The sequence below is a fragment of the Paramormyrops kingsleyae genome, chromosome 1, assembly GCF_048594095.1.
Source record: "Paramormyrops kingsleyae isolate MSU_618 chromosome 1, PKINGS_0.4, whole genome shotgun sequence".
Classification (NCBI taxonomy): Eukaryota; Metazoa; Chordata; class Actinopteri; order Osteoglossiformes; family Mormyridae; genus Paramormyrops; species Paramormyrops kingsleyae.
In genome coordinates this window covers 61,799,002-61,821,084 of record NC_132797.1, presented here as the reverse complement: position 1 = coordinate 61,821,084, position 22,083 = coordinate 61,799,002, and the positions used below count along the sequence as shown (strand labels likewise).

Below are 22,083 nucleotides of genomic sequence, written 5' to 3'. Positions count from 1 at the left end.
CTGATGGTGTCATGCCACCTATTATTGGTTTAGCTTATATTGCTGTACCATAAGATAAACAACCAAATAAGTAATAGTTTCTTATTTTAACCAATGCCAAGTAGTTTTGCATCAAAAAAGAAGAAAAACAGGCGCCTTGAATGGCGTTAAAACAAGCGGCCGTCGGAGGGAGCCGTAAGCTCAGCGCAGGCCATCCTGTCCGGGTCCACCTTAAAAAGGCGCTATATCGCCGGGCTACCTGGAGCACCGTGCGCACTCCGGTAGCTCCTTTGGGCTGGTCCAAGTCCCGGGCGGAGTCACTGAAGGGGCAGTGCGATGTGAAGAGAGAAAAAAAAGAAAGGAAAGGAAAGAAAATTAGCTCTGCTCACGCCATTGCCGTCTGAGGCGGTACAGGAAACTTTTTTTGGTTTTATTTTTGGGTTTTTTTTTCACCAGCCGGACAGATCTGGGTGTGCCGGCGTGCGGGGCGGACGGGGGGTCTCGCGCTGACACTTGGGGTCGCAGGACGATCTGCATGTCGCCGGGGTCGCTGTCACTTCCTCTGGCTATTTATTTAATACAGTTTCGGCAAGCGCTGGACGGGAAGGGAGAGGGAAGAAGGCTCGCTGGATATATTTTCTAAAGGCTTTTTTATTATTGTTTTTATCTTACGACGCAAAGCCATCATGTTGGCGACCGGAGGGAAATATGCAAGCAAAAAGCGAAAGAAGCCCGTACAGAAAAGGTGAGGCCATCATATTGTCCCGTATTTCCCAGCTTTGGGGTAAACGCAGAGGTGTTTACTGCGCCCTTTTAATCGCGTCAGTCCCTCTGCACGCGAAGTCTCACTTTAATACCAGTATACTCCTAAACTCTTGTTGACCTCATAAGCTTTTTTGTACATTACCCCAAAACTGTACCCTAAAACTTGTTACCCGTACTTATATGTCTACATGTTTTTTTAATGTTTTTTTTTTATGTTTTTATTTATTAATAGCACACCTCGTTTCTTCAATTTTGATCTGTATTGAGTTTGTGCATTTTTTTATTATATGTTTAAATTGTACAGTTCATGCCACCAGATGTACCAAAACAAATTCGTTGTACTTTCGTACTTGGCAAATGAAGGTATTCTGAATGTTAAGCTGCGTCGTTGTAACCGGCATCATTCGTGCCTTAAACCGGAGTTTAATTATGTATTCACGCTGTTCAGGCACATTTTAAGAGTTTCAGGAACAGAACGTTTCCCTTTGAAACAATGTTTATTTTAAGCTTTTATGTGTTATTCGTGTTTATGTATTATAACGTTCCATTAGAGACGCTGTGGGCAGTTAATATGTTGCTTTCGATGGTAATAACATAAAGCGATCGATAATACAGCAGTCACTTCTGAATTTACACATATATGTGTATAATAATCATTCTCGGCGTCTTTTTGCATGCGTATAATGACACATAAGTTGTGCAGCCCATACATACCTAACGCGTGAGTAAGCCACTGTCGTTTTATTTCTTTATATTTATTGTCGTGGTACTGCTGCTATGGCTTTGCTTGTTTTCCTGCTTTTGCCCCCTCTGTACAGGCTGGGAAAAGCTCTCCTGCATTAATCACAATCAAGCCAAGAGGGAGAGAGGGAGCCGGCAGCTTGTCACGCAATGGCCCGGTCGGGGTGGGCTGGGGGCGGGGGGCAGCAGCCCGGCTATCGCACTGTAATCTGATATACGTTTTTTCCCCTCTCCTCATGAGAGCACACTTTTTCTTTTTTTGCGTTCTTTCTTCTTTTTTAATTTTTTTTAAATTGACATATTTTAAGTCACGCAAGCGAACTGAGTTTCTGCTCTGGCTTCAGTCCTCAGGACTTTTAAGAGACCTTTAGTCTCATCGTGCATATATCTTGATGATGTTTTTATTTTTATCACAGTTTTGTATGTGTTGCACACTGTGCGTTTACTGTACATGAGCTTTTTTCGGCCCGTCGTGTCTTTTTTCTAAGCACTTTTGACTTGCTGTTATCTCCAGCATCAGGAGAGGGCTGCGTTTGGACCTTTTAACATTTTACCAACACTATTTTTGATTATGACGCACATACATAAAAGTATATTGTTAATAATTAAGAACAAGTTTTCAGCAGTAAATTAAGTAGTACAGTTTTCAACTGGAAAATAATGAATTTTAGATTTTATTAACACTTCAACAGCAACTGGAAAAAAGTATTTGGAAACCAGAGACTAATCTTTCAGGAGGTTTTATTCCTGGACTACGGATTCTTACCTTCAACCTTTTAAGGGGGTTAATGGTTGAACTGCAGAGTAATGGAAATCTTGTGCATTGTGTGACAGAGCACTGGTACCTATGTCGCATTGTGGTTTGCATTAAAAACTCTGCTTTTAATGTTCAGTTCAGACAAAAACATTTACCATGCTTTCCATAGCACAGCTGAAAGAAAATTGTTGAGTCAATCAAAGCACAATTAACACATGTTTAGTGCAATTCATAAATTCAGTCCTGTTTTCTGTTTTTGGAGAGTGGGGGCGAGGCTGGGGGGGGGGGCACATTCCTCCCATGTTCAGCCGCGTTCACACTATCAAGTCTGACGGGTGTTTGGTACTCCATGAATCCCTCCCATTGTCTTCTCCAGTACTGGGAAATAACTTACTGTCTTGTAGAGTAGCAGGTGGACACCTGGTTTATTAAAGTATTGTGAAAGTTTTTCACCTATAATGTTCAGGAGATGAAGAGGCCTTTTATGTGGTGTTTCACACAGTGCAGGGAGTCCAACACAGCTCTCCTAGGTTGACCCCCCGCATTCTTGCGTTGTCTCTGATCAAATCGGCTTCCGTGGTCTCTGTCACGCACAGCTGGACACTCTTTTACTTCATCCTGGACGTCACAGCCATCAGTCAGTGTCCTGATCTTTAAACTGCCATTGACTTTGCAAGCAGTATGTGGCAGATAATCCCATTTACGGATAGTAAGAACGTCTCTCAAATTCATCTCTGAAATCAATTTGTGTGAGTCAGAGCAGCCCACCAACAACACAGAGTTGTCTCACTTGCAGAATTACTGCTGTCCCAGTGTGCAGTCATGCACCTATTATTCTTCAGATATGTGTTAAATTTGCCTTTTTTGGTGTCTTGCCTGCAGTTGTAGCAAAAATGTATGTGGCAATTAGTTGTGCTTGCATGTTACAGTATAATTACCATGGTAAATGGCCTGTATGAAATAATGTATTTATTGGATTATCCTCTGAGTAGTTACATTGTTTTGAGATTGTTTCCAGATTCGGCTATGTGAAAATATGTCCCAGTATTTTCCTGACCAAGACTTATTCGTGTAGTGGGAAGGGAAGATGGAGTGAGTCTGTGTGTTTTTCTCACATGTTTTGTAGGAGTTGAGCTGCTAGATTTAATGAATGTGGCTACTTGGGATTTCTATTTAAGCTCTTATCTTTCGTAAAATGTGGTGGGTAAATACATTTATGCCCAGGTCATCAGTGGGCTGGTAGTCATGTGACATGTAAAATCAACTGGCATTAAGTGAGAAAAGTGCACTGATTAAGGCTTTGCTCCCACAGGCCTGCATCACCACTCAGTGTGTGATTAAATGAACTGCGTTTAAGCCATCATAGTACTTCTCAGAGGAAGATCCAGAGGTCCTGTTTCATGCTGAAATGTTACATCATTTATCACTCTCTTTTTCCACAACACCATCTTCAGTTCAGCTTTCAAAAATCATATTGGTAATAGGGGGTGGTAGACCTGTGCCCCAGTAGAGCTTTATGTCTAGCAACGCTCCTGGTGGAGCACGTTCTGAATCCGAGGCCGTCATCCCAATATTTTCAAAAATCCACTCATGCTTTGACTGATTAGTAAAGCCATGTCAAGGTGAAGGATTGTCAGCAGATGTTAAAGAACTGGCATTTTCATAATAGTGATATGGAATTTCTCAATTGATAAATGTGCCATTTGGCCTGACAGAGGCCACTAGTTGACTGGTTATGCAGTGTCATAGGACGACCTCTAACGTCTCAATGGAGTGTAATGTGGATTCAGGATGGCATGTCCTCGGACCCCAGTGTGCTCTCCAGTGACAGCCCCGGGGTTTTGCAGTGGTGTGATGCTTCTGCCTTCAAGAAACAAAATATTAAACTTTATGAAGTTGAAGTGAAGTACAAGCTGCAATATTGTGTTTGTGTTAGGCAGTAGTAAAATGTGGTTTTGATAACCAGTTTTCAGCAGGGGTTTGTGTGCCACGTATGAAGTATTACCACCAAACCAGACCTCATTATTACCAGCCGTGTCAGATGTCTTTCAACTGAAACCTCTGAAAACATAAAAATAAAAGTCTCAGAATCATGTCATTCAGGTTTTGCGCCGAAGTGACATTTCACGACCCTGTCAGCTTTAGCAGCACGTGCAGCACCTTGGATATTTTTAGCAAGTGGCCCATAAGAGTCACAGACCTCTAAGGCAAGTGACGTTTAACAACTGACTGTTTTCAGTCCTCAAACTAAAAGCAGATTTATGAGCTCAGCAAAAGGTTATCATTCATGTGCTGTTGCACTCCACCAGAGATTTCAATGATTTGAGCCATACTGATAAAGGCATTTGATACCAAAGCAGCTGTGCCTGGGCATAACCTATTGTGAATTAACGTTAGCGATTAGTTTCCCAAAAGTGGCATTTATTCCAAATTCAATGTCAGTCACAGTGCTTTAGGTCAATAACAGCGCTTGTCTCATTTCCTTTTGACAGTGTGTGGCTTTAGTATCAAACAGTAATCACCAATACCAGACTTTGGATTATTTACTCCATGCTGTCTCTGGGGAAAAAGAACTGAAAGCAGATGCCCCCCCGATCTGAGTGCGACAGAATAGCTGGCGGCTGCCAGTTCAGATGACAGCATGTCCGTTGGGTGGTTCGGGTGCGCCAGACTGAACCGGTGTGTGTGTCAGCAGGGTCCAGAGCCAGGCCAGGCTGTGAAACCGCGACATAACCTGTTTTGGATAGAGTTGGCAAACAGACAAACAAACAAACGATCGTCAATGAGCAGGACTCTGCTGCATTTCTGGTTATTTTCCTGTCTCTGCTGTTGTTCTGCCCTCGCTGTCAATGGCTAGGTTTTGGTTGCAGTTGAATTTCGGCTCAGTTTGTTTCCAACTTCATTTTGTGAGGCCTAGATCCAGGCATTGTCTAGAGTATGCACCTGAATGTTGTTTTGTGTTCGTAGACCCCTTGTTACCAATACCTACAGAGTGCTGCTTCACACAGCCCCATGTTCTCCCTGTACCTTTTGTGTTTTACATGAAGTCAAGCCTCATGAGAAAGAAAGCTGCTCTCTATTGTTGTTTTCGCTTGTTCAGCAGCAGGAAGCACAATAAGCTCCTTGCTGCTAGTTGTTTTGTTTTGTTTTGTTTTGTTGGTGCTGGTGATGATCTGATGAAGTGAATTGCCCAGGAAAAGCAGGTGGATAAGGACATTTTCCTGGTTATTTTCCTGTCTCTGCTGTTGTTCTGCCCTCGCTGTCAATGGCTAGGTTTTGGTTGCAGTTGAATTTCGGCTCAGTTTGTTTCCAACTTCATTTTGTGAGGCCTAGATCCAGGCATTGTCTAGAGTATGCACCTGAATGTTGTTTTGTGTTCGTAGACCCCTTGTTACCAATACCTACAGAGTGCTGCTTCACACAGCCCCATGTTCTCCCTGTACCTTTTGTGTTTTACATGAAGTCAAACCTCATGAGAAAGAAAGCTGCTCTCTATTGTTGTTTTCGCTTGTTCAGCAGCAGGAAGCACAATAAGCTCCTTGCTGCTAGTTGTTTTGTTTTGTTTTGTTTTGTTGGTGCTGGTGATGATCTGATGAAGTGAATTGCCCAGGAAAAGCAGGTGGATAAGGACACAGACATGTGACTCTCCAGCAGGCGAGCCCCCGCTAATCCCCTGAGTTACTGTATTGCGGCATCCCCTTTGTGCAGTCCCACTATGTAAAATTACACGGCAGCTCTTGATGGGGGGTGGGGGATGTTTGGCCCTTATGTTGCACCCCAAACAAAGAAAAATTCCAAATAAATGAATGAGGACATTAATCCGATGACATACCCACATCCGAGTAAGAGGCGGCCATACGCAGAGGAAAATGCACCGGGGAGGGCGGCTACAGGCCTTGTTCTGTGATGTTAGTCTTCTGTGCATAATCTGGCTGTATGGCTCTTGCTGGCATCCTTCTGTCAGAGCCAGTCCAATGGGGCTGCATGCTCGCTGTGGCTAAGTGGGACTAAAGTGCTCTGAGGTAGACAGCCATTCAGAGGCTTTTAAAGCCCACAGAAGAGACTTGTATTCCTATTCATTGTTTTAGTTTTACATGTTGGTTTTTTTGAAGTAGGCCAAAGGACACTGCAGTGTTTTAGCAGCTAAATCAGTGTATTCTGAATCGTGGGTTATAAACATCCACTGGCATCACAGAGGTGGCCATGAGTCTGTGGTCAGGCTCCTTGGTGACCCAAGCTGGAATAGAAAATTCCACTGCAGTCATGGCCTCAGCAAGCTCCATGAGCTGCCCACAAGTTCGGTATGGGCTGCACTGCAAAAAATGGCTTTTCAAATTCATGATAAACTGTTTCTGTTTTGAGACAAGATGACCTAAAACTAGTTAAATTATCTGCCAGTGCAGTAAGAAAAGTGTTATGATTTCCTAAAATAAGACTATATGCCTAAATGCAAGCAAATTGATCTTATACATAAGATGTGTTGTTAGTCAGATTATTCATGAATTTCAAATTTTGTCTAAATATAAGAAAATTATACTTAGATTTTCATTTTTGGCTGTGATGAGAGGGGCTGGGCCTGTTAACTTCATCAGATTTTTTCAGTTCCTTGACTTCCTCAAAATATTTTTAATCCAACTCAGTTCCAGGGGCAGAAAGTTGCATCCAAAAACAGAAGAGTGATCGGTGCCCGTGTCATTTCCACCACCTCCACTCAGAGCTCTCTGACTCCTGTCTGGAGCTGCATCAGCAGCTGAGGTGCAGCTGTTTGTGAAAATAAACAGCCCATGAACATATTATGAGCTTTGCTGTATTTGATGTAGGGTGACAAAGGCTGTTCACTGGATAACATGGGTAGGGAAGCAAGGCTGTGGACGTGTTTTCTTTCGACACTATCTTCTTCCTCTGAAGCAGTGTGTTGGTGACCTTATAGCTAGTGAAGGACCTTCTCCCTGAGTGTGTATGAACCTGAATGAGCAGATATGGGTGCATGTGTCAGTACAGGCTTGCTGCAGGATCCACACTGCAGAGCTCCTCCCCTGGACATGTCCTGACCTGCCTAACTTCTTTCCCGTCAGTCCCAAGCCCCCGCCGCGAGAAGGTGCCAAGTCCAACCCCTCCAAGCGGCACCGGGACCGACTTAATGGGGAGCTGGACAAGCTGACCAGCCTGCTGCCCTTCCCCGAGGATGTGCGGGCCCGCCTGGACAAACTGTCTGTGCTGCGGCTCAGTGTCGGCTACCTGAAGGCCAAGAGTTTCTTCAGCGGTGAGTGCCATTACTAGGGTGGGGGTTCAGAAAGCGAGTCACACTGCCAATAGAGCAGCGGGTCCAAGGGTGGCCCCACCTGTACCCGGTTTGAGTAGCATCACACTCACACCCTTACTGTGGGTCATCACCATTGGCTTTGTGGCATTTCTATCTCTGTTCCAAAGTGGTTCAGAGCTTGAATACTGTGGCCACGTGGCAAAAAGCGGATGGTGCCGGTAGCCACCAGCCTGGAACAAGCCTGAAACCAGCAGAGTCTGTTGAGTTTCCTGTCTGCATCGGGCAGGGAGGAAGTCTTCTCACCTCTAGATCGTATGGTAGACCCGGCGTGGTTACAAATTTAGCTTTGGTGGCTTACCAAAGTCTGTGTGTGTGTGCTAGTGTGTGTGTGTGTGTATGTGTGTGTGTGTGTATGTGTGTGCGTGTGTTTGTGTGTGTGTACGTGTGTACGTGTGTGTGTGTGTGTGTGTGTGTATGTGTGTGTGTGTGTGTGTGTGCGTGTGAGCAGGTATACCTATCCTTTTGGAGACACAATGTCCCCATAACGTGATAAATATCCGTTTCTTTTTCCTTATGGGGACCTGTTTCCCGGTCCCCATAAGGGAAAACTCTATTTTATAAAAATCGGTGACTGCTATGAAAAAACTTTTGTATTTTGTTTGGTTACTTATGGTTATGGATAGGGCTGGGTTGGGGTTAAGGTTGTCATAGTTAGCGTTAGCATTTTTCCCATTGAAATGAATGAGCGGTCCCCATAAGGATATGTTTACCCTACATGTGTGTGTGTGTGTGTGTGTGTGTGTGTGTGTGTGAATTTGAGTAATACCGCTTCTGCACAGCTCTGCACCCAAACACCCAAAACCCCACAGCAGCCCAGGTCAGGCTGGGGATCTCTGAGTCACAGAAACCCCCACCCTTCCCCCAACGACTGTCACAGCTTCAAAGGGTAACCACAGTGAGTGGGGCTCAGAAAACAAACGTCTCTCTATTAACCGAAAGAAGAACGTGTCCTGAAATGGTGCTGTTCAAAGCCTGTTGGATCCATACGAGGAGTCTGCACCCCCCCACGAGGAGGCAGATTTTAGAGAGACAAACCGGATGTGACTCATACTCATAAAGTTACCACTCACACATCACACACTGTGGCAATAATATTTGCCGTTTAACACATCTTAGAGTGACAGTTAAACATGGAAGCTGCTATTTTGGTTCCGTAAACATTAATAAAATGTCAACAGTGCTTAACAGTGCATTGTTCAAGCTCAGCGCTCTTGCTGCTGTTTTAATTCCCTTCATCCCTGGAGAAGCTCATGCAGCAATGCTAAACGTTGTGCCTTCTGGCCATTTCCTGCATTTGAAGCCTTAGTCTTCACCTTTGCCCTACATAATTTCTGGGTTCCATGACACTTCACACTCTCCGTGTAACTGGAATGGTGACCATATCTTGATGGCTTTTTTCTTACTTAGCACTGCTGTGACTGACTACTTGGATCACTTGGCCTGTGACTTTATTCAGCAACATATTTATAGAGCACATTCACAGAATTACATCTCTTATTTGAGATTGAGAAGTCTAATGGGGAGGTTAAGTGTGGCCCCAGTCCTGATTTAGATCAGGTGAAATGGATGACTTGACTGTTAAATGCTGGCAGGTGCATGCTGGAATGAGTACATTCTGCCGTAGCTTGTGATATCATGCCCATTAGCTGGGTGCCAGGCTTGGCACGTCCTGATTGGACGGCCCACGGCCTGAGCATTCTCTGTGGCACGGGGCCTGGCGTTAAATAGGCAGGTAGGAGCATGGAGGTTGTTGCAGATCTATAAAGGAATCCCGCACGTAACGGTAAATAAATGGATGAGCACTGCTAAGCAATTACATGAAGAAGACAATGGTGATGATCCTAACCGCTGAAATGAGATGTGGTTTCAACCTAAACTTCCCTTTCCTGTCAAAAATGGGCCACATATTGTTTAGGCTGTTATTAGAGCGCCCCACCCCCCATTATGCCCACTCCCTTTTCCCTTTTGATGTCATTGGTAAAATGCAAATAAATGGTCTTTTTGCCATTTGGTGGCAACACTTACAGTCTGGGACATGCTGGGGTCGCCACGGCCTGCCACTTAACCCCACGATAGGCTTCCTGCCATTGTTCTCCCCGTGCCTAAAATAGCAGCAATTAAAAACAAACGTCAACCTCCCCTCGGCCCAGGGTGGCTTGGCAAACCTGTCGACAGGAGGGGAGCCTATTTTCGGGCTGCGATCCACACTTGCAAAAACAGGCCGAAGGAAAGTCACTGGGGATGGGTAACGTTTCCTGCTTGCGTTTATACATGTCACTTCCCTCAAAGACCGTTGCTACCAGTGGGATAGGTGCAGGCACAGTGCCTAAACGTCACCTAGGCAACAGGTGTACACAGTCGCCGCTGTTGCTGCAGGAATCCTTGCTGGCATTTCAGTGGGGCTTTGGCGAGACATTCATAAGCTGTGCCATAATGTGAGAATGCGTTTTGGTCTGCAGCACAGACACAGAGACTAATCTTCGCATGCAGGGCAGTGAAAACCCTGAATCAAGAGCTCCATGTTGGAATATACATGCTGCCCCTGTAGTATTCCAGCATACTCAGGAATAACGCAGCCAAACGGGTACCCACTGGAAGGTTTGGCATTTGTACACATGGCCATGTGGTCATACAGGTTTGTGTTTTAATGATGCCAGAGTGCGAAATAGGGTGAAGCCTTGCGATGGGCTGGAGGAGACTGTCGCTGGCTTGTCTTGGCACCTCCGATCAGACAGCGATATCCTCCTGAGAGCCTGACAGGGCTTGTAATTTCTAACATTCTTGAGATGAAAGCAGAGGCACATGGCAGGAGGTCAGAATCGCTCCATCTCTCTCTCTCTCTCTCTCTCTCTCTCTCCCCCTCTCTATCTCTCTCTGTTGCTGTCTTTGCCCATCTCTCTGCCTTTCTTTGTATCTGTCACTCTTTGTTTCTCTGTTTTCCTGCCTTTCTCTCAGTGTTTCTCTTCCCTCCCTCCCCTGCACACCTTACTGCAGTTTGGATGAACTTTCCAGTTTGCTTCTACCCCCACAGGGGACCTGAGTATGTTTTCCCCACTCCAGCTAAAACCAGTCAACCTTATCAGGTAGTTTCTTGTGGGTGTTTTATGCAGATGAACCGGTCTGCTATGCTCGCCAGTAGATAGTAATCTGATAGAGCAGCTCTACTACTTTCCTGCAACTCAAACCAATGCACCATTTGGCTTTACTTTGAGAATTATATACAATTTATATGATATTAATTATGCTCAAAACTTCTACTGGAGCTTCAAATATAGTAGCTGAATTTGTCACTGCATATCATTTGCTTAAATCCACAATATCAGCACCAGCTACCAGGTCCTCAAACAGCAGTCCGGCCGGGATCTGCATATAAGAGAGCACTGTCTCTTTCTCTCCATCTGGAGTTTATGGGAAAGGGCTTCACATGACGACCTTGGCCTTGACCTTGTCCGGCTTCCTGATTTGATTGGAATGGAAGCCGGATTCTCCAGCAGTTGCACGGAGTAGCCGAACATATCTGTCCTCAACTGTATCCTCCTCTTGTGGGACTGGCCTCCTTTAGATGCCTTGCAGGGGTAGTCTGTGTGTCATAGGTTGTTGGCATCGCATGTTTCCAGCCATGTCTTACCAACCACCAATTGTCTCTATGGTGATCAGGTGATCTATGGTGATCATGCCAGATGGGTTGGGGGAACTCCAGAGTGGTTTAGCTTGGCACACATAATGAGCCCCTGGACGGGTTCTTCCAAATGACAGATTCAGGCAGTGGGAAGTGTCACCGCACCTTTGGGAAAGGAACTCGACTTTGATCCGGTGTAATGGCACAGACAAACTTCCCCTTGGGTCTCCGGATGTTCTTACAGCTTTGAGATTTGGACTGGGGGCAGTGCATGTTTCTGTCAGAAAATAGCCCACCAAAACAGGCCCAGCCAGCCTATGGAATTATATCAGAAGACTTGTGTGCTTCAGCCCCAAGCAAGTGTCAAAGGAAAAGACAGTAATTCAAGATGCTGGACTCTCCTATTCAGTGCTAAACTTTGTATGAGAGCAGAGGGAGCTTGTTTCTGGTTCCTTGTTTCCGTAAGGCAAATTTGAAACATAACTGAATCGGTCTTGGTTGAGGACCCAATATGATATGCTTTCATGGGGCCCAAAATCTCTAGTGGCACCCTTGACTTGGCCACCCTGCAGCCTCTGTAGGCCTCCATAGAGACTTATAGCTTGTGGAACCTTGTATGTTGGGTGTTGAGAAAGGTAGGATCTAGGAGGAACTAGTTGCTCTGTGGGAGGAACTAAAGCATTGTAAGAAGGGGCTAAGACATTAAGTGTGGGTTGTTGTACTATGTGTTAGAATGTATCCCTGTGGCAAAAATGCAGGTTTGGATCAAGTGATCCCTCTTGACCCATTCAAGCAGAGGAACTTTAGTCACAGGGTCAAGTTGGACACTACTCTGCATGTCTGGATGCTAGTCTTGGGCCTCTGAGGTGCTTCTCAGTACGTGTGCCGCACGCAGTCACTGCTCATTTGGAGGGAGTAAATTACTGCCACCCATCCAGATTTGTAGCCACAGATTGAGTCATCTAGCCCAATCTGGAGAACGTCATTTGGCTCCATTCCACAGGATTTCATAAACGTTAAAAATAACCCTTGGTGGGCCGTCCTTCCGAAACTAAGCGTACGCCACGGGGAAAGGTGTCTTTGTTTGGTTAGGGTTTAATTCGGTATAAGTTTTGTTTGGTGCACTGTCCTTGTTTGATCAAGGTTTTGCCAAGTCATATTCATTGACAATAAATATGGACAAGCTTAAAAAGAACCATTGTTTTGATACACAGGGTTTTTTCCCACTTGCATTCCGATGTAACATATTAATCAGAAAGTGTGGTTATTATTGTAAACACAGCCAGCCTGCAGATTTAGTGAACCTGGCTAGTGAAACTGTGATTGTGTGTGTGTGTGTGTGTGTGTGTGTTTGTGTGTGTGTGTGTGTGTGTGTGTGTGTGTACATAAATGTGTTTTTGTCATTATTACATTATAGGGCTGGATAGGGGTTGTCATATTTGGGAATAGGGTTATGCCCATAGAAGTGATTGGAGAGTCCCCATAAAGATATGAATAAGTGTGTGTGCGTGTATGCATGTGTGTTTGTCTTTTCTTATTAGCTAGGGAGGAGAACAGGAAGAACTTCTCATTATAGTCACAGGGATGTCATCACCCCATGTGACAGCATACTTCTCGCAGATCTCTTCAGGAAGCACTCAGTCGGTGTACTGTGTCAAATAAACTCAGGTGAACTTTCACTGGATAGCCAAAGGAATATGGTACGATTCTGCGAATGCCACTCTGGTATCGCTGGCCAAACCAATCACACTGATTCTAATGAGCTGCTCATATTGGGTTTTAAAAGAATCATTGCAGAAGCATTGCAGGAGATGGCTGACCTGACCAAGGCCAGCCTGACACCTGGCTTTAGGCTGGACACTCCACTTTTTCAGCCTCATGTCCTCTGTCCGACACTTGTTTTTCCTCCTTTTCATCATCAGTATAATTTGTAAGGGATAATCTACGGCTATTTGCCAAATAAATAATTAGTTTCAAACACTAGGAATTTTTTTTAGGATTTTATTACTAGTTACAAAGTTTCCACTGAAAAAAACAATACTACAGTTGCCTTTACACCAAGAAAAATAAACGCACTCTCTCGCTACCTGGATGACCTTTCCGTTATCAAGTTTTGCAGCCTAATAAGAAGTCCTTTTATTGACTCAGTGACACACCTATTAAACCAATATTGCGTTAACATTATTGGTTAACAACACACATCCTCCCAACTCACCACGAAAAAAGAACATACTTTCATTTAGAAGAGTAAGAAATACAAATTCCATGCCTTCTGCATACTTTACTGATGTTATGTGGATATAAGCCGTAATGGAAAGGGTTCAATTCAATTAAAGAGTTTTATTGGGAGAACATAATATTTTAAATACAAAGGTCAATTTTTTTGGGGAGATGAATGAATGCAAATTAAATATTGGGGGTACATGTTTCTCCGCCTCCTCTGGTTCCTATGCCCCTGCTTCAAATAACACCAGCATGCATTCATCTATTTTATCTATTTATCTATATGTTTAAAAATAATTGTCACTTTAAAATAGTTCTCAGGTCTGTTACAATATTTTTGGTTTTTTGTTTCCCGCCCTGCCATATTGTCCTCCTTTTTGGGGTTAAGGAAGTGGCCACTCTATCCTAACCCCTAACCCATCCCCAACTCTAACCTAACATCAACCTACCCTCAACTCTAAGCCGGTCACAGCTGAACTATTGCACTGTTTCTAGTTGTAAAAGATGCCGTGGTCAATAGGTTAAGCCTTCAGCAAACCAGCCAGGTGAGCATCTTTGTCGGCAGCTTTGGGGTCTCTGTGCCATTATGCCCCCAATACCAGGCCATCCACCAACCTGCAAGGCAGGGGTATCATGGAGTGGAAGCAACATTGCTCAGATCTTGTTGTCAGTGAGTTACATAAATGAGCTTAGAAATTGTCACATTGGATATTATTATTATTAGTAGTAGTAGTAGTAGTAGTGGTAGTAGTAGTAGTAGTAGTAGTATTACTACAGCTTCAGCTATATTATAATTCCAATATCTGCTTTTTCACTCCACTATCATTCAAATTACAAATACTAATTTGAATCGACATCTAGATGAAGCTTCCTGCTCTGCTTTTCTCAGCTTCCACATTCTAAGCATTACTGGACTGTCGCAATGCCATAACTCCAGTGTAACCTGTAACCTACAACTCCAACATAACCTGTAACCTACAGCTCAAGGATTCAAGGATTCAAAAGCTTTATTGTCATTTGTACAAGTACAAGTACAATGAAATGCTTGCATACCTCCCTGCAGACTCAAACAACACATTACGATAAGGAACAATAAAGAGCAAATAGCAAAAAAAAATAATCCCAGGACTAAAGCTTCCTCTTGGATGGTCTGTGATTCTGCAGGTGCTCTTGGTCTGCCACTCTTTCCACTGCTGATAGTTTTAAATGTCACAGCCGCACGTGTTATCCCGACTCGATCAAGAGTAATGGCCTCTGTTGAGCACGCAGCAGGGACCCAAGTGAGGGGAGTCTCTCTAGTGCAGATAGCATCAGCTTATATGGGCTGCGAGGTCCGGAAAGCCAAATGTGTGAACAGGTTGACCAGAGCACCAAGGATCCAGGACTGATGAAAATAAGGCAACAACGACAGGAAGAAAACAGTCCACAGTTGGTGATCCGTGGAACCCGTGTCTGCTTGTTTGCATATGGGCTTCTTCGACTGAAACACTGGATGGCAATATACAGCAGCACGTGGCATTGTAAGAAACGAGTGCCGACAGCTGAGGTGACGTTGGGTAAAACGCAGCCTCTCCAGCTGATTGTAAACATGCCATCTGCTAGGCGTTAGCGCAGGGTTACAGCTCTCAGGACCCGAGCAGCGAGGTCAAGGGCAGCACAGTTCCCTGCCCAGCTGTGTGTTTTGTTCTTCACAGCAGCTTTGCTTTTCTATGGACTTCCTGTAACCCGTTCAGATTCCCAGTTTCACATGCAAATTATTCCCTTTTGAAATTCTTCAACCTTGAACCTTCAACTCTTTAATACACGTTACTGAAGCCATTCAGGCACCTCCTCAAAGATTCAACATCAGGTCCCCCTGGGGATTCCAAGCAGTAAACAGTTAATCACAGATTCAGAACCAAACACCTCTAGATCAACCTGTTTCCAGCTGGATTTGTAGGGACCTAGACTGCCTTAAGACATAAAACACATAATTATAGACAGGACAATCAGTGTCCATAGCTGCTTAAATGTCCCACCACCTCCCCTAATTGTCTTCTGGAACCCCATAGGAGATGCTCTGAAACCCTAAAACCCGTGCATATGAGTCAGAGGATGAGTACAAGACATTTCTTTCACAATTTGGCCCTGTCGCCCCAGGTGGTGGAGGGAGGCATTACGTCAGCCAATCGGATCTCAGGCTAGTCCCATGTGATTGATGGCTTCCTGTCATTTTTTTCATCCACTACTGAAGCATAGTCAACGCATGAGAGAACTGGATTTTGAGTGACGGCTGTTTTCCTAGCAGATTCCTCGCGACTACAACTTAAGCTTCAGCCTGTCACCGTCACACTTCCCAGTGGAAGATCATTTGAACTTTACGTACAGAGGACAGACACCTTGCTAGAAATGACAGCGTGCAGGACATAGCATGTGTCTCTGCACGTCTGGAAAACCAAGGCGAGGCTGATGGGGAGAGGTTGGGCCTGATTTGAAAACAAAACGAGTACTTATGCACGGTGTCCTGCAGGCAATGACGCTTTACCTCAGGTCCACAGGAAGCTGGCTTTCTCACAGGAGTTGAGCCTGAATGTCTCTCTTGGCTAACTGGCCACTAAACCCTAGCTCTTTGGGAAGTTGGAGGGTGGTGAGAACTAGCCTGGGTGTGGCCCACAGACACACTGGCAGACTCCCCACTTCTGAGTGAGGTGTAGAAAGCAGACGGACTCCAGGCGGATGTATGTTTGGAGTCTCAAAAGGAGCAAGCTGCCCGGATTCTCATAATTCCTCTGCTCGGGTCAGCTCTGGGGCCACAGGGAGGCTGCTGATATTCAGATTTGCCCTCAACAGTAAGATTGCCGTACTTGTCACCACTTAAACCATGCATTTCCATGAGGCTTCCAAGAACCACAAACAGGCCCCTGGGCTTGAATATGTCATATCTCACAGGCCCTTTTGTCATCAGCCTCGGCATTAAATGGAAAATTGCCACGGAAACATGGAAGTCAGGATGGGGACACTTTCATCAAGTCATGCCTATAGGCTGCAACCAGAACACACAATTGACCGAAGCCCACACTGACTCTAGGAAGTGATTATATCTCTGTGTTTTCCAGAGCACTGGGAGCCTGAGCCAGCTTAGCACAGCTATTCAGCTCAGCTTCTGATCATGGGGCCAATTTGTTTGATTTTCTATTATGTGTCGCATTAGCTATAAAGTGACATATCGCTGTCTGTCTGCTTGGTTGTGCCTGAACCATGTCCAAACAGCAGTAGAGCAGGTGCTGTGTGTCTGGCTCCCATAATAAAAGGAAGATCTCATCAAGCATTTCCACCCTCTCTGTCAAAATCTTGTGGTGACATTGGGTTTCACCACAGCCAGTCAGTAAACGTGCCTGCAGGGGGGTGGGGGGTGCAAGTGCCATGTGGGGTATGTCCTGATACGTAGCTAGAAGATCCTCTGGCATCAGTCAGGCTCACAGTGGGGGGCACATTCCAGGGAGTCTGTGAAACCAGGACCCCCACATCCCTTTGGTAACTGGGACAAGAGTGAACCATAAACACAAAATCTGAGAACCGTGTTTGCCTGCACGTTGAAAGCGAACACTGCATCAGATCCTTTCCTTGCCACAACATCGTTCTTTAATGAGATGCTTTTCTGGGTTCTTAAATCCAAGCCATAACAGAGACAGGATGCGCAGTACGCAGGGCTGCAGGCACGGTGCCGAGGGCTGCTTTAACCACGTCCGTGTATAAAGTTTTATTTGAAGCAGAAACTAAACACGCAGGTGAGCAGGGCGTGGAGGACAGGGAGGTAAACAGACACAGAACAATAGCGCCAGTGTTGGAAGGAGAGAAGGGCAGAGAATTTCGCGGCCTAAGACAGCCAGTGTTCTTTGGCAGGAGGTGCTGTTTCCTCTGTGGTGGGGGGAGTGGGGGGCCACTTTCACAGCAGACCCCTGCCACTGTAAGCTCTCTCTCTCTCTCTCTCTTGACTGAAGCCTTTTTTCCCTCCCCAGCTTTATTTTTCTCTTCAGACTAGCATCACATTCTGAATTCATATCCTCCGCCCTGGGAGTCACACGGGAAGAGATATGCTCGCTTGCTTCTTGGCAGCCATAGCCTTGCGTGAGAGCAGAACTGTGTGCCTGTCAGCAGGGGGGGGGCCTTTGAGGCAAGGCCAAGATGGGGGCCTGAATGTCTCCAGCGTTTGGGAAGTCTGTGCCGCCCCTTCTGGGCGGGGAGGAGCGGGGGTCCCGGCAGCTTGTCAGCTGGCTAAGGAAGGCATTGGCCTGTGGGGGGCGCTCAGCCTCATACTGGTCCTTTGGCAGAGTGTGTTTGGGCGTGCCTGTGTGCTTCTGTGTGTGAACATGTGTGTACAGAATGTGTGTTTGTGTGTGTTTATGTTCAAGGTTAATGTGTGATTCAAGGTTAGTGTGTGTGTGTGTGTGTGTATGTGTGTGTGTGCGTGTAACACTGGAACAATGGATCAGCTGAACTGCAGAACATCACAAGCAGCCAACTCTGTGCTCCCAAAATATCAAACATTAGCGCCAATTGAAAACAAACATCTCCCTGCTGCACGCGAACCCTTCAAAGGCATTCCTGCACACATTTCACTTGCAGAATGTTTTCTCTTCTCTGGGGGAAAAGCGGCTCAGCGAAACGGCTGGGGCTCGGATCTCAGCAGGAGAAACGGGCCACATCGGGAATGATTCAGGAATGGTGACCCTGGGGGTGGGTGGTGGGGGGATGGCAGCAACCTGGCCGGACTGTGTCAGTGAGTGCACACCGTGCTGCATGGCCCACAGGGCTATGCTGTTTGCTCAGCATCGTCTTCCATGGTCTGGCCCAGGTATGTAAACAAGGTTAGTGGCAGTGTGCCGCTAGGGGGTGGGGGTTGGGTGCGAGGTGGGGAGAGTGCGGGCCCCCGATGGGGACAGGCTGCGATAACGGGCGTGGGCCAGGGAAGCGGGCAGGGGCACCCAAAATGGGTGGGGGCCAAGGGAATGTGGTGGCAGGGGTTGGGGGTTGGGGGTTGAGGGGTGTGTGGGCACATGGGCTTGTGGTGCGGTGTTACTCATGTGCAGCCTGGGCAAAATTTTCAGGAATGCAGTCCGTCATCCCCTGTCTCCCACAGGATGCGTATAGGTCGGTGGAAACATTCATTCTGAATCTGCCAGAGGTTTGACATAACTCCCCCTGACCCCATGCAGCATATCACACTGCCAGTCCTGTGCCGTTTCTGCCCTGCGTCCCTTAGCAGCACACCTTAGTCTCCAGCAAGCAAAGGTTGTCGGCCCAGGTCTGTGCCGGTGCTGTAGGAATGGCATGGGAGTGTGATCCACGGCACGTGTACGGTGCTCACCACGTTCTGTACACACAGTACATGAAGCGATCAGGCGCTCGGGTCTCTGACAGCTAAATGCTTGTTGATTGAGATAAAATCCCCTTCCATGACTCTTAGACCTGTTCTCATCCTGTACCCTCATTTCTTTCTTTCTTTCTTTCTTTCTCTGTCTCTCTCTCACTGTCTCTCTCTTCCTGCCACTCCTTAACACAGTGAAATAACCTACTCTGATACGCATCTTGGCTCTGATCCCATCAAGGAAGATGGGGGGGGGGGTGTCAGAATAGTCTAACTCTTCCAGATGTTTAGGATAAACTGTCTCACAGTTCAAACTGCTTAAATTGCAGTGCTCCCATTTCACTGCATCGTTCCTGTCCTTCCTAAGTGTCACACAGTAAGATTTTTGTGTCACACACAAGAAAAATTGCAGGTTAGTGTCATGTTGAATAAATCCCCAATTTAAACATTCATGTCGCAGCATGGAAGTCAGAGAGAGATCTGAAATGAAATGAAGCTGTTTTTGGCATTTCCCAAGTACAGGTATATTGGAATGTGTGATCATGCTCTCCTTTTAAACACACACAGAGGGGACAGCAACACTTAGGGTCTGTGTACATCCAACATCCCTGGAGAGTTTTGCAGAGGATTAAGGGCCTTTCCGTGGGTTCAGCTGAGCTACACTGTGCCCAAAAAAAGATTTAGCCATCCTTGGACTTGAACCTTGAACTTCACAATTCAGGAGGCAGCACCTCATGCAGTGCTCTGAATTGCTTAGTGTAGGTTGTAGTTCTTGGTGTTTGGAATGTACCTCACAAGCAACTGACCCTCCATCCTGCGTTGAGGGGGACATGGCCCGGCTTAATGGCCCTTGTGAGTGTAGGGGGGCTCATTCTCACCAGCTGAGCTGATGGATATACGTCACAGTTTATCCACATGTCACGCTTCCTGGGCCACTCTGCAGCCCTTCGGAGATGCAGGGCACGCCCGTTCCTCATGCACGCACACATACACACACACACACACACACACACGTTCAGCAGGAGACCGCAGGACCCAGAGGTGCCATGTAAACAAGGGCAGCACATGTGGGGCCGGCCTCCATTCAGAGCCTGAGCCCCGGAGGCGTGATGTGACAGCTTTGCGCTCTGACTCACCCTGTTATTCCCGCTCCGTGTAGCTCAGCCTCAGTGGGAGGGGCCCTGCTATGCCCTGCCCCCACCCCCTGCTCAGTGTTGGGGATTGGCCACCGTGGCCACAGTCAGCCATGGGGAACAAGTGGCACCCGATGATTCCTGAGGCTGGGATGTTCCTGTCAGCCTCAAAGCCTGCCTATCGGAGGCACTGTTGAACGCTCTGCAGACCATTCAGCGGTGTGTCACCCCACCATTTTCTGTCTGCTTGTAGGCTTAGGGTTCAACTGTGATGGGGGGGGGGACTAAGAGGGAGATAGGAGGGAGTGAGCAGATGTTCAAGCAGCAACACCCTCTGCAGATGAAACGCTATCAGCGTGTTTCCTCTCTGCAACTGGATGTTGCTGTTCCCCTGAGGTAAGAGGATGTGCTCTCCTCCTCCCCTCCCACAGAGAGGAGAGGGACATGCTGGATAGCATGTGGACCAGCCCACGATCCACATAACGGGGGAGTCCCAGCCTACCTGTGCCCACAGTCTCATGCCCTCCATTTCTCGTTCCTCACCGCAGGGTCGGCTGAGGTGGCATCTGCCACGTGCCTCTTTTGTTGGCAGGCAAGTGGCAGCCTCCCATTGGCCACCCCACACCCAGACTGCGGTCTGGCGGGTCAGCGGGCCCACGAAGGCAGGTGTGCTTGGGAAGCGGTCTGGCAGACAGATGTGAGCATATGCATGCTTCATGCCATGCGTGACATCATCAGGAGGCGCCAGCTGCATCGCGTGCATGTCCTCGGAACCCCTCCCAAGCTGACAGCATGAGCAATTCATTTTGACAAAAGTTGGAGGCATGAGGAGCTCGCTATGCCTTGACAAGCAGCGTGAGGCCGAAACTTGAAAAACAGACATCATACTTCCCCACATGCCTTAAGAAATTTGGTGTTCGTTTTTGTAGTTGAAGTGCAAATCTTGTCTTTGACAGGATCAAGCAAAGCCTTCTGGGAAGGCCCTGGCTCTCACCCAAGTCAAGCGTTCAGTCTGAGTGACATATCAGACCCGCGAAAGGCCAAAGATGGATGAGATTTATGTTTGACTGTGCAACTATGTTCCTGTAAGTGCATGAGGAGGCCCTCTGTACTGTTTGTAAGTGTTATCCTGTGAGAGTCTATTTATATTCCAGTTGTGTAATGGTTTGAGGGCAGGGCTGGTAACCAGTTGCACCCTGAACGGCTAACTTGGCTCATGTTTCCTCGGTGAAAAAAACACTTAGTTTCCAGAAAGATTGGTGCTGAACGTGACTCTATGTTGTATTGATAAATAATGGAGGATGGGAGTGATAGTGAGGAGGGTTAGGCCTTCAAATGCTTTGAGGGGGAGTCATCTAACACTCTAACACCCCCCCCAAGCCCCCCCCCCCCCCCATTGACTGTGGTTAGATTTCAAAACACCAAGTCTGCCAGCTTTAGCCTACTTCTTGGAACTCAATGCTGCTAGACGTGCTTTGGCATTTCGCTGGCCCACTCTGTAGGATAGCACCCCGCATACACGTCCGTCAGTTTGGTAGCTTCTGGGGTGGGGGGCATGTGGGGGGGGGGATTTCATCACTGGCCAAGTGAGCAGGTGTTCAAGCAAACGGACCACAGTCACGGAGGTGAGCGATTAGCATTTCACCCGAAGCATCACGCAAGACGCATACATTTTACCAAACACTCACCACGATTATTTTTATAGGATTTCACAGCTCTGATCTCCACCTGAGGAAAAGGGGTGTGATTTCACTGGAAACAACTGAAAGGTAGAAAGTGTCTGAACAAGGTGTGTGCGTGCATGCTTGCGTTTGTATGTGTGTGTGTGTTGCGTGGATTAGGTTTATATAACTTTATGGGGACCAAATCTCCCCCACAATGTAATAAAAACCTGTTTTTTGACATTTTGGGTCCCCATAAAGATCTGTGAATGCAATTAAAAAAGTAAAAATACCAAAAGTCTCGTATTTTGTTTGGTTACTTATGGTTAAGGTTAGGGCTGGGTAGGGGTTAAGGTTGTCATGTTAGAGTTTTCCCCACAAAGATATAATTACAAACGTGTGTGTGTGTGTGAGTAAATTTCTTGTTAATGCATCTCAGTGAAGGTTCTGTATTAATCCCTGGTTTCATATGAAGCACAGCCCGTTTCCTATGCTATACTGCCTTATTATGAGGGCATGATGGTCTGGGGCTTGA

At 46.5% G+C, this 22,083-nt stretch overlaps 1 protein-coding gene across 1 annotated transcript in view; it reads left to right on the top strand.

Annotated features, from left to right (window-relative positions):
* The first annotated feature begins 361 nt into the window (after positions 1–361).
* LOC111842904 (aryl hydrocarbon receptor-like) overlaps positions 362–22,083 on the top strand; it is a 40,446-nt gene continuing 18,724 nt past the window's right edge. The window contains exons 1-2 of the mRNA XM_023810006.2: positions 362–724; positions 7,318–7,505. Of these exons, the coding sequence (XP_023665774.2) occupies positions 666–724; positions 7,318–7,505 (247 nt within the window). The 5' untranslated portion in view covers positions 362–665. The remainder of the gene's footprint in view (positions 725–7,317; positions 7,506–22,083) is intronic.